This window comes from Anolis carolinensis, chromosome 1, assembly GCF_035594765.1.
Source record: "Anolis carolinensis isolate JA03-04 chromosome 1, rAnoCar3.1.pri, whole genome shotgun sequence".
NCBI lineage: Eukaryota > Metazoa > Chordata > Lepidosauria > Squamata > Dactyloidae > Anolis > Anolis carolinensis.
Genome location: NC_085841.1, coordinates 37,430,707 through 37,443,519, shown reverse-complemented (window position 1 = coordinate 37,443,519; position 12,813 = coordinate 37,430,707). Strand labels below are relative to the sequence as shown.

The 12,813-nt window shown below is 38.7% G+C and overlaps 1 protein-coding gene across 1 annotated transcript in view; it reads left to right on the top strand.

The window, feature by feature from the left end:
* capn8 (calpain 8) overlaps positions 1 to 3,338 on the top strand; it is a 56,737-nt gene extending 53,399 nt beyond the window's left edge. The window contains exons 20-21 of the mRNA XM_008125885.3: positions 898 to 956; positions 3,141 to 3,338. Coding sequence (XP_008124092.2) covers positions 898 to 956; positions 3,141 to 3,164 — 83 coding nt within the window. The 3' untranslated portion in view covers positions 3,165 to 3,338. The remainder of the gene's footprint in view (positions 1 to 897; positions 957 to 3,140) is intronic.
* Positions 3,339 to 12,813: the final 9,475 nt, after the last annotated feature.

Here is a 12,813-nt window from a genome sequence, read left to right as displayed (position 1 = left end):
TCTCTCTGGAGGAAAAAGGGGGCGTGGCTAAGATGACAGTTGGAGCATATTCCCTTTTAAAAGTTCAGTTGCTGTGAGGGTTTTAAAAGGAGTGGCTGTTAGGGGTTTGAGAAGAAGAGTTGCGGTTAGGTTTTGGAAAGATTAGGAGCTGTGGAAATCAGCTAAGGACGGCAGCTTATGGTCACTCAGGGGAAAGGCTGGGAATATAAGTTGACCAGGGGAGTTTAGTATACTGTTTTGAAGAGAAGTTATTTAAGAAATATCCATTCAAGAAAGACTACATTGTAACTTAAGATCCGGAACGTTTACTGATTGAAACCATACGCTTATGTACCAAAAATAAACTTGAATTTTGTTATTGTTCATAAAGATAAGTCTCCTTGCCTCTCTGTAAGCCTGTTACCTCACGTTGGTGGCAGTTACCGTACCTATCTATATAAGTTACCGTACTTTCCTATATAAGTTACCATCTTTACTCATTTAAACCCAATCAGTTCCGTTATCCTTCCTTATCCACTAAATCATCCCTGTCATACATTCACACATCCTCCATCCCTCCCTCTCACACGTGCACACATCTCCTGAATTGGAGGCAGCAGTGGGATTTAAAGACAAAGATTTCCCCTGCCTGAGTTGAGTACCACAAATTGGGCTCTCTTCAGTTGGTGGCACCGGTGGGATTCAGAAAAAGATTCCTTCCCTGCCTCACCTCTCTTCACATGGCAAGAACAACTCTTGAGCTTGTGGCCAACTGTGAAAGCATCAGTCTAAAGACATGCTTGTAAGACATAACCTGAATTCCAAGATTCTGCAAATTACCCCCTTCCCCTATTTCTGCTTCTTATGTAACAGGCTCTGATGCTTAAATATGACATCCTTTCCCATTTTTCCATTCAGAAATGTTTCAGATGTTAGACAAGGAAAAACGTGGAACTGTCCAGCTCTCTCTGGCTGAGGTAAGGATGATTAAATGAAACTACATTTTGTTTAAATGATGACAGACTGATTATGATATTCTGCTATAAAACTGTATGAGGAAAAGAAGGTGTGTGGGGACTTGGGGAAGAAACTAATTTTTCAGCCATTGTTGAAAAGACATTTTCAGAATCCAGTTCTACCCATTGAGAAATAACAGGGCCCCGATACACAGGCTTGAATCTGGGTCTATAGAGAAAAAAATGCTTTTGGGGATTGCAATTCCAAGCCAGCTGGGCATCCTAGAAATTGTGGTCCAAAAAGTAGCTTTTTCAAGTGCTAATACCAGAGTATTATTACTACTCAGGGGATTTTACCAGAAATGCTAAACATGTGTTTTCTGATTATTATTATCCACATATACTTTCCCTCTAAAATCCCTGTGAATACCCATAACATGGGCAGCAGCATTGCTGGAATACTGCTTTATGGCAATTTGGTCGGCTTTACCGCCTCTAAAGCCAGCAAAGGATATAGAGGCTATAACTAACCTGCACAGGCACACCTTAGGATTTCTTTGACTCCTCAGAATTAGAGCACTATGATTTCACTTTAATTGCCATGGCAACATTCAATGAAATTCTGAAATGTGTAATTTAAGGAGTAGAATTTTGATTCATCTGGCAGGGAGCTCTAGTTCTCACCAAACTACAAACCCCAGAGTTTTATAGGATGTTATTGTGGCAAGTAAATTAGAATCACAGTGCTATAGTTAGGTGGTATGAAAGACCGTCATTCAGATATCTGTCTCTCTTACCTATCTGACTTCACACCTTTCTCCCAGAAATGAGATCCAAGGAGTCTCACAACAAGTTTGAAACAGGTATACATAAAACAAATAAGAACAAGTACAGATAAATTGAAAAAAATGTTGAAATATAATTAAATTATAGTATTAAGAGACAACCAAGTACAGTACAAAAATAGTACATCTTGAAAAAGAAATTACAGTAGAAAGCAATTAAAAGCTCTTAAACATCACCCAGCTGTCAAAAGCTTTGCTTGCTGATGGAGGGTACAGAATGGGAATTTGTCAGTTTCCCCAACTGAGGTCAAATTTTGAGTTTCTGATTGCTTGAGAAACATATAGCCATAGGGATTTTGCCCATCCTTTTCCATTCCCAGGAGATTGTCTGAATGGGGTCACAGAGGGGGTGCTGTTTCTGTTACATTTTGATACATTTCTAAGAAGCAGTTTATATACATTTCATATATAAGAAATAGATGCAATATACAGTTGAAAGATACAAGTTACACAAAATCATAAAGTAGATACAATTTATTAAAGGGTTAGATACTGTAGCATTTTGGGGTTTACAGCTGCTGCTGGTTCACTCTCCTTCTGATGCTTTGAACTTTGCAAGTTTGGAAAGGAACTTTTTACAAAAGGAAAAATCACATATTTATTTCTGAGCCCAAATATACATCTTTGGAAGGAGGAGTTACTGTGTCTTGATAACAACATGGCAGGAAAAGTAGCCCAGTCTGATTGTGTCTGAAATCTTTTCCATTTTAAATTTTATGCCACTTCCTTTCTGTGATGAAAGCTTCACAGTTTTCAGTTTATATGCCAAAAGCATGTTTCCAGAAATCTATGCATTTTTCTAGGCAAGATGAGCAGCTTTGATAGAAGAACTGTACAATTTCCTGTTAAGGCAGGAAAAGATCTGAGTGTTCTGAAGATATGGGAGGAAAAATGTTTCATTGTTCTCATCATCTATTGGGAATCTGAAAAATCAATATTTACTATTCCTGAACAGGGACAGGCCTTGGAAAAGAGGTCCAAGCCTAGGAACAGTTGCCAGTTAATCATTACTTTGTACCCACTAAGCAGTTTAAACATCCGTGTTTGAGATTTTTTACTGGTAAAGGGCTGGATTCGAATATCCACTAGGTAATCATTCTTGAAAAGGGAACCTAAAACTCCTGAATATGCTTTGTCCCTCCTAGCATGGATTTAGTCCATTAGATGAGAAAAGATTAGTGGTTGTGCAAACATGTCCCTAAGAATCCCAACTACGAACTATACTATATATATTCCACTATACCAGAATATATAGAGATGACAGAAAACATTGCAGTGGTGGTATTTGCTGTCAGTTCTGTCAAGCTTTCAATGGATTACATAAAAATTAATTCTAATTCTTGTATTTTCTTTCCTATAGTGGCTGTGCTGTGCATTGGTTTGAAGCCGCATTTCTGAATTCGTTTGTGGGCCCCTCCACAATTTCTTTTTCCATAAAGATGTTTCTGGAAAATTGTTTGTGAAAAAGAGAAAAAGAAGCAATTTCGGTATCTGGTAATACACTCTAATGTGAAATGACCATTCAGAATAATAAACAAGATTATATGGGAACAACAAAGCAGCCCTGCATGAGTAATTGTTATTTACACATAATTAGTATCAAAGCCCACACTTCAAAATGGCGATTGGCTAAGGTATATCTATTAATCATTTTAATTCATTTTATCACAGTTTAACAGTTTTCAATGTGCTTGGAGGAGCACAGAGTGTACATAAATCTTCGGGTTTACAGAATAAAAGCAGATATTTAGGCATTCTATGCTTTGATTTAGTTCCTGGGCCTTAGTTGAACATTATCTCTAGCATTTTAAGCCATCTAGTTTGTTCTCTTTTATTTACATGCTCAAATTGACAGTTATCACGTCTCTTCCTTTCCCTTCTGCCTTAAACATAAATGAGAAGGTTAAACATAATCGGGATAAGGAGCACTCTCCCATAAACACTCCATAATCATCTCATTTAGTTTGTGAATATTTGGTGACAACAATGATATAATGGGATAAAATGTCACATACACCTCTAAGCAAACTTGGGCTGAACCAATAAATCCAAAGAAATAATGCACTAAGTATCCTTAATTCCCACCACCACAAGCATTACTTGCTCTGAATATATTTTTTGTAGCATAGATCAGTATTAAGATAATACCTTTATTAAGTTTACCAAAAATCTACAAAAAGATATCAGGTAGAAAGTTATTTGTGCATTTTGGGTGCACCAAATTTTGCATTTTTGCTGAGCCAAATGAAGGAATTATGATAATACGAACTTTGGAATTTGTTCCATAGTCAATATGGTTCCCTCTGTATTTGTATTTCCACTGTCACGGAGTTCCCTGTGTTACATTCCCTGTGCTGTTTCCTCCAGCTCTGCCATACAGTGAGCAAGCAACAGACAGCAGCTCCAAATTAGCTTTCTGCTCACACTGGTCATAAAAAACATATTTCCTCTCATAAAGACTCCTACCCTTGACAGGTTTGAGGAGAATCAAACATATGCAGAGTGGATGGTCTTGTTTGCGTATTGTTTCCAAAAATGCCTAATTACATTATTCCTTACACCGGTCTGAATGGCTCCCTTTCGCTCACCTGTGCCGGCAGGGCCGAGTGCAGCACTCCATCTGCCTTTATCTTATGAAGGCAGGCCCTCCTGGAGGAAACGCTGCTCCTTATATTTGTGCTTTGAGCAAGGGGAACCAGTGTCAGACAGCAGTTGAAAAACAAGGATTCTCTCCCTGTCTCTGTATCTGCTTTTCCTTTTCTCTTGAGGCTACATTTGTGAGAGGCTGATTGAGGTTGCCTTGTGTCTTTTCATCACACTACAAACCGAACAAGCCTGTGCTCATCAATGCCTCTTCCCTCTGAGCTTTAGCTTGCCTTCAAAAAAGCCTGCAAGCTGCTTCAGGCAGGGACACAGTGTCTGGAGTGAACTGGGTGGAAGGAGCCAAGAACTTTCGAGGATTTTTGGAGATAAGATCCTGATCCCTTCTATTAACACTAGGACGGGCAACTTAATGCTGCGGTTGCCCAGGAATTCAAGGAAGTAACAAAGGATGCCCATTGTTCAGTTATTGTCTTTTGGTTCTTACTATTAGCCATAAAAAGATAGCTTCTGTTCTTTTTGGTTCTAGGGTAGGAAGCCCTTTATGAAAAACTACAGACATTAAAGTATAATTTTTGTTACTCGTTTTGAATATTTATATCTCACCCTTCAGCTGAAAATGATCCCAGAACAGCTTGCAAATTGTTAATTTGACAGTTTCCTGCCCTCAGTTTCAGAGAGGCCTTCCTGCAGTGGGGACACAGGACTACGGACCTGGGGCAGGCATAATGCACTCGGAAGTGGTTTCAGGTCCTGAAGACATTAAAGACTCTCAGCAAATGTGAATCAAAGAAAAATCTTAACTAGGGACCCCATCATATGCTGGCTTTCTCCCATTTCTACACACTTTAAAGCAGTGGTTCTCAACCTGTGGGCCCCCAGGTGTTTTGGCCTACAACCCTCAGAAATCCTAGCCAGTTCACCAGCTCTTAGGATTTCTGGGAGTTGAAGGCCAAAACATCTGGGGACCCACAGGCTGAGAACCAGAGAACCACTGCTTTAAAGTCCCATGGAGTCCATCAAATGACATAAGAGTACTTCTGCCAGTTGTCTGTAGGGCTCCGTCTTTGAAATGTATTTAAAGTGTATAGAAATTGAGGGTTTTGGGGTCAGGGAGCAATCTACCCCAGAACTCACAATTTATGTAGAAACAGCTAAAGGCACGTATTTTGGGAATTGTTGGATTTCTCTGTTTTAGATTGTATGGTGGATTGTATAGGCATGTCTGCTCAGGAAAAAGCTCCAGTAGAAAACTTCCTGGGCTGCAAACTAAAGCTTTGAGAACTAATTACATTATTCTAATGCACAGATAAAGATATCTTTAACACTTTCCAGTACCATCCAACTGTCCCAGTTTGGCAAGGAAAGTCTCAAGTAATCCTCTGTGGGCCTGATTGGGGTAAATTGTAGGGGTGGCAATGAAATGTGATGTACACACTCAGTTTTATCATATTTATTTATTGTATTGTTACAATACATTAGATCATATCAAAGTACCAAGCCAAACAACAAGGCTTTAAAAGACCTGATTACATTCTATACAAATAGATATGACCTAAGGGCTAATCAATAAAATGTTCAATTCAAGTAATCCTCTGGTGTTTTGACCATACAACTTTCATAATCCCCTGACACTGGCCATGGGACAAAGGACGATGGGAATTCTAAGTAAAACACCTAGAGACCTAAAATTCCTTACCCTTTAGAGGACTTTCTTTAGTTTAAATATGATCTGTATTTTAAAGAGAGAGAGAATAAGGAAGTAGTTTCTAGCAAGGATTGTAAAGTCTTGGCTAATCATTAAGGGATACAAAACAGACAGGAATTTATTTTAATTTCTGACTGAATTTCCTCTGCAGTCCCTCATTATCTTCCTATTACTTGTTGAACATAATGTACAAGATTACATGCCTGAGTGAGGCTATTGTATGCTTTACTAAAAAGATATGATCTGTTAAAGATTATAGCTAGGATTGTGTAAATGTAGCATTGGCACTGTTTCGGGGGAAGGGGATGTTTTTCTAATGAGGTGTGTGGTTCATTTGACACATTGACGTCAATGCATTTTCTTTCTTTTTGATCTCTTTTAGATTTCACTTGTTTGATAATTATCAAGCAATATCCAATCTGTCCCCCCCTTTTTTTGGCAAAATACTCAAGTGTGTGATGGTGACTCCACATTTGGTATTTCTGAATGGTACAGTTTGTTTGAATTATTTGCATTTAGTTTCTGAATTTAATTTGTGGACTGAGATATGAGTCTTCGAATTACTCTAGAGATGAACCATCAAATTGTAGGATATATTTTATATTTTACTGCAGCTCTAAGATCCACCTACCAGGGGCTGTGTAAAGTAGTGATTAACAAGTTCAAGCTAGATGTTAATATTGAGAGAGCCTATTGTGCCCCAAGGTCCAAATCGACTTGGATATATATATATAGTCTCTACCCTTAAGGTGCTTTGAGGGCTTCCAGACTGTCAAAGCTAGGGTTGGGACTCAAAAGGTGGCCTTGTTGAAAAATGGGTATTTGTGTGTGTGTGTCTGAAATAGTGTGGTGGTGGAGATGGAGTGCAACCTATTTAAAAGTTGAACTGCAATTCCTGGAAGCTTCCACAAAAACAATTTACTCTTTTGTTTGGCAAGAGAAACGATAGCCCAGAGGGTTGCAGGCTTCAAAAAGAGCCCAGGGAAGCACACTGTTTGTGGCCCCATCTACACTGCCATATAATGCAGTTTTAACTGCATTATATGGTCAGTGTAGGCTCATATAATGCAGATTGAACTGCATTGTACTGGATTATATGGGTTTACACTGCCATATAATCCAGTTCAGTCTGTGTTATAATGGCAGTGTAGATAGAGCCTATGTTTTCACATGAATGCAAGAATGATTGGAAAATCTAATGCAAAATTCTAGAAATAATTCAATAATGTTGTTCAAAGAACACATCAAAAGCAATTGCTTTTTTTTTTCTTTTACAGCAAATGAACATGAGCCCCTTCTATACTGCCCTATATCTCAGGATCTGATCCCAGATTATCTGCTTTAAACTAGATTATATGAGTGTCCATTACCAGATAATCTGGGATAAGAAGATAATCTGGGATCAGATCCTGGGATATAGGGGCAGTGTGGAATGCGCCTGAGTCCCAAATACTCAGGAAAAGATCGGCCATACCTCAGAATATGTTGAAAATGTATTGGCTGCTCTTCCATTTGTCATAACCTATTTCTGATTTACTGCGAATCATTCAGATACCCATTTTATTTTTTGTCTCTTGTAGCCCCTTTGCTTTAGCAGGTCATTGCTTCCTAGAGTGCGCTTTTGCAGTGTGGCCACAGAACATAAACATGACTGCTTTCCAAAAGATGTTGGCATCTTATAACTGTCCAGTGTGCATCTCTGAAAAGTGGCAGGTCTGAGGCAAAATATAGTTCTGTGTCAAATTACAGTTATGACACATCATCAGATATATAAAAGAGTTGTCTCTCTTCACATTGGTTTCTTCGCTTATTCAGTTCTCAGGATGAATTCCTTATCTGTGGCATTTGGATGGAATAGAGTGGTACATCAGCAACTGAGCTGTTCATTAGAGATTAAAGGTTTGGTGACAAACTGTGCACGGTTTAGCTTGCAGCATATTCTGTTTTGGGTTTTTTTTTATATTTAATGACACATAATACATGCATTCTATTTCTGCAGAGCTCTTAATTTTCAGGAGAGCATAGCAAGAATGATTAGCATTAAGTGTGGGGATTAATCAGGCAAAAAATTTTGTGCTGTGCTTTTATTTTAAATTTACATAATTGTGTGCTGTGCTCAAGCACATATTGGCTGGGATTCTGTTAAGGACAGCTTCATATATAAATTTCCCTTATATGTGTAGTTGTCCTTTTTCAGGCTCTGTGGGGGTTGAGATTTCCTCCTCCTCTCCTTAGTTCCCAAAGGACGCCGCACATTACTCATAGGTTCCCAAACCACCCCCAAATAGCCATTTCCAGGGAAGCATGTAGCTCAATCTCTGTAGTCATATATAAAATGATATTAGTGCTGGATCTGCTAGGGTCCTCAGTAGATCTCAACACTATGGGAAGGTAATCAGATGCTTCTTTGTATATGCTTGCTTTCTGTGAAGCATTAAATGATTGTGTATGACAATTTCAAGATCTTATCAGTAACTTGGAGGCAAGGATATGTTTCAGCATAACATAGTTTCATGTATAAATATTTATGCTATATTGGGGGATGCAGGACTGAGACTTCATTATGTTCGCTGTATTGCTAGATATATATCTAGAGGGAAGTGATGATTCACCCAAGACAGCCAGCTATCGTGGTAGTTGTAGAGGGTAGCTTCCATTTCAGTGAGGTGGTGATTACATATTGGTTTTAGTTCAAACTGCCAAGAAGCTCTCATAAGTTCTGAATTTCTTTAGGTGATAGGATCAAGCCTTTCAGAGGGCCGGGCTAGCACAGCAGGTTTAAATGCCAGCTATAGGAGATCCTGCCAACCAGAAGCTTGGCAGTTCAAGTCCAGGTCGGTGTGATCTGTTGTCAGCCCAGGTCCTGCTTACCTAGTAATTTGAAACAACAATGGAAGTAGATAAATAGGTACTATTTTGGTGAGGAGGTAAAAGGCACCACGAAAAACATGCCAGCAAAATCCAACCAGGAAGGCGTCCATGGACAACAGGCTCCTCAGCTTGGAAAATGAAACAACAGCACCTCCTGTTGGCCGAGTCGAGCACAGCCGGATGGTGGAGACGAAAAGAGGGAAGCCTTGTCTCTGTTTATGTACTGTCTGTCATTGTCAATTGACATTGAATGTTTGCCATGTATGTACCTGTAATCCACTCTAAGTCCCCCCGGGGAGATAGAGCAGAATATAAATAAAGCATATTATTATTATTATTATTATTATTATTATTATTATTATTATTATTGTATTGTCGAAGGCTTTCATGGTCAGAATCACAGGTTTGTTGTGTGTTGTGTACCTCACAACCTCTGAGGATGCCTGCCATAGATGTGAGCAAAACATCAGGAGAGAATACTTCTGGAACATGGCCATACAACCCGGAAAACACACAACAATCCTATTATTATTATTATTATTATTATTATTATTATTATTATTATTATTATTTCCCTTTTAATGTCTGAAGTAAAGCTTTGAGTGGCTTTTCAGCCCCACCAGCCTCCATGGTGTGTTGTGTGATATTATTACATTAGTGTGAGAATTTTGCTTTTGTAATGTTTTTGGGTTTAAAAACTAATTCTCATGTTTAAAATTTAGATTTTTAATAAAATCACAACTGAGAGAAACTTAACAGATTTGCCCATACAGGCAGAAGGTTTTGATACTTTGGTTCAAGGACCTGTATTTTTCATCAGTTAATTCACTAAGTAGTAATTGTGTATATTTATAGAGCAGTTGTCTAGATTTACTCATTCATAACTTCTCATTGTGTGCCCCAAATAGGCATACAATGGCTTTCAGTGAGTATTATGGATTTTTCTTTACTTTCAACCAGTGTTTCTCAACCTGTGGATGCCCAGGTGTTTTAGCCTACAACTCCCAGAAATCCTAGCCAATTTACCAGCTGTTAGGACAGTGGTTCCCAAACTATGGGTCCCCAGGTGTTTTGGCCTACAACTCCCAGAAATCCCAGCCAGTTTACTAGCTGTTAGGATCTCTGGGAGTTGAAGGCCAAAACATCTGGCAACCCACAGGTTGAGACCCACAGCTTTAAACCAACTTTGCCCCACTTGAGACAAAGTCGGGAGATACTCCCGAGTTTGTTGGAAACTCGTCAGTCTCTAGAATATATACTGTCAGGTCCCTGGCTGCAGAGCACCAATAACCTTACACAGAGGCCAGTCTCTATCTAATATCTTTATTAAAGAAATATATAAAATCAATAAAAACAAGTGAAGAATATAGTTCAGAAGCAGACCTTTCAGATGAGGTAAAATATAGTCCAGAAATGTATTGTCCAATATAAGATATTAGAGTTCAAAGTTTTAATCCACTTGACCGAAACACACACTTTGCCAAGCAATAGTGTGGGGAAATAACAGAGTCTTAGAGTCCAATGAAGCTTGACAACAAGGCTGGAAATAAACTTGATTCTTGGCTAGATCCGTGACTGGAGACAAGGCAAACATGAAGCATGAAACAGAGTCCGTGGTAAAACCGTGAGTCAGGGCAAGGCTTGAAGCTTGATCCGGGAAGCAAGGAACTGGGATTACGAAGTCCACACACGATCTCTCTCCTCAAGCTGATCAATTGACTCCGCAAAGAATCCCTCGCGCCAAACACCTATATTGGGTCTCGTTTTCCCACCAACAGAACTCTTTCCCTAGAGAACGAGAAGCGAAACCCAACTCCGTCCAGATGCATGACTCCTTAGAATTTCCCAAGGGAAGCAGACCTAATCAGCCATTTGTTTGGCAGCGATTCTTAGACTTCTTCGATTAGCCTCCCTGACTCCCCTTTCTCTAGAATAAATTTCCTTCCTGGGAAACGGAGGGGAGTTCTGCCCAAGGCTTGTTTGGCTGAATTCTTGTGGGCAAACATCAACATCCTGCAGGTGAAGAGACTCCAGTTCTTGTTGAACCGGCGAAAACCCCATGTTTTCATCTTCATCTGCCACAATAGTACTAGGAACAGGACTACAAGGCCCATGAGTCATCACATATACTGAGGGAAACATCATACATAACACTGTTCATTAAGTGACATATTTCAGCTTTTCAGGAAGGAGGGAAGTGTCACAGTAAGTGGTGAAGAATGATGGGAGGAAATTGATGGGAAGACATCTCTTTTGGAGGAACTGGGCTAAAGTAGATTAAATCGAGAAAATGAGATTAAAAGAAGAGATCTTAAGGAAATGATAAAATGCTAGCTTTCGGTTTCAATTTGTAAACACTATCAGTCAAAGATTCTTTGAGAAATGTTCTCAGTTAAATGAAGAGGTATTTCAGGAACACTGGAAGAGTTTACAGACACATTAGAATTAATAGCAAGAATCCGGGAAGCCTGAAAAGTTAATTTTAATTGAACACATGCTTTTTTTGAAGATTGGACCACATGTTGGGCTTCTAATGTAGACGTCTTTCATAAATATTCCTGGTTTCACATAAAGCCTTGGGCAAATTGCACTCTCTGTGTCTTCCTTGCTGAGTTCTTAGGACAGTAAATTGGGTAGTGATTTGTGAGAACTTGCCTTTGGGACTATAGTTGAAAAATAAATGACCATTTAAAAGGCATATTATATTATGTTGCTTTCTTTCCATTCCTTTTAACCAGTAGGATTAGTCTTAATTCATATTTGCAGCTCACTACTCAGTGCATCATCTGTCCAGTCACAAGTTTAATCTTTACAGTTTTCATCTCAATAGGATATAGATCACCCTCCCTATCTTAAACTGTGAAATCTGGCTACATATATTCTGGAGCATTTTACTCAACGTTTTACCGACTTTTGACTCCATGGTGGATTTTAAATGTAATAAATGCATCAATTCAAGATTATTTTAGGAATTCTGTACATATTTACTCAGAAGTATACCTTGCCCTCCTAAATTTTAATGGAAAGCACTCTCTAAAAAGCAAGTCTGGAGTTGCAGGTTTAAGGCTAAACCCAGTTGTTATATCATGCAGCTGATCCCTAAACGTACACACATAATAGTTGGCTTTCCGTATCTATGGATTTTGCATTTACAGAGTGAGCCATCCACAGCTTGAAAATATGATTTAAGAATTCAAAAAGCAATATTTGATTTTGCCATTTTATATAAACGACATACGGTAGTTTTATGTACAACGGAAAATAAGCATCCATGGATTTTGGTACCCATGGAGAGTCTCAACCAGGTGCCAGCAAGTGTGTATATACATTACTTTTGAGGAATTCATGTGTCTAGATCAAACTCTATCATATTTCTATTGCATAGCATTTGTCTGGCACTGCTAAGAATAACAACATCAGTGTATAAAAAGTCATAGTCCTTGGACAGGTGCTGATCCCTGAGCTATTAATTTTTGAATGTTGGTGAGTCTCCAGGAAAAATAAAAGATATTGTAGCAGTCGGGTGGGAGATATGAGAAGTTACTTCATGGGAATACAGCAATGACAGCTAAGACACTGCTGATGTACAGTTACATAATTTATTCTCTCAAATATCCCATTAATTGATTTCCTTAATTAGCATTGCCCTTGCTAATTACACAGAAAATTGCTCTAGTGTATTAAAAGGCCTTTATCTAAATTATTGCTCTATTCTAGAACCTCATATTTATTGCTTTTAACATTCATGCATGAAGATAAGATAACGCACAAGTTACGAACCAAGTTGCAGGGTATTTTCTGGCCACATTTAGGATTCCAGTGTGTTGTGGTATATATAAATGCATTCCAACGT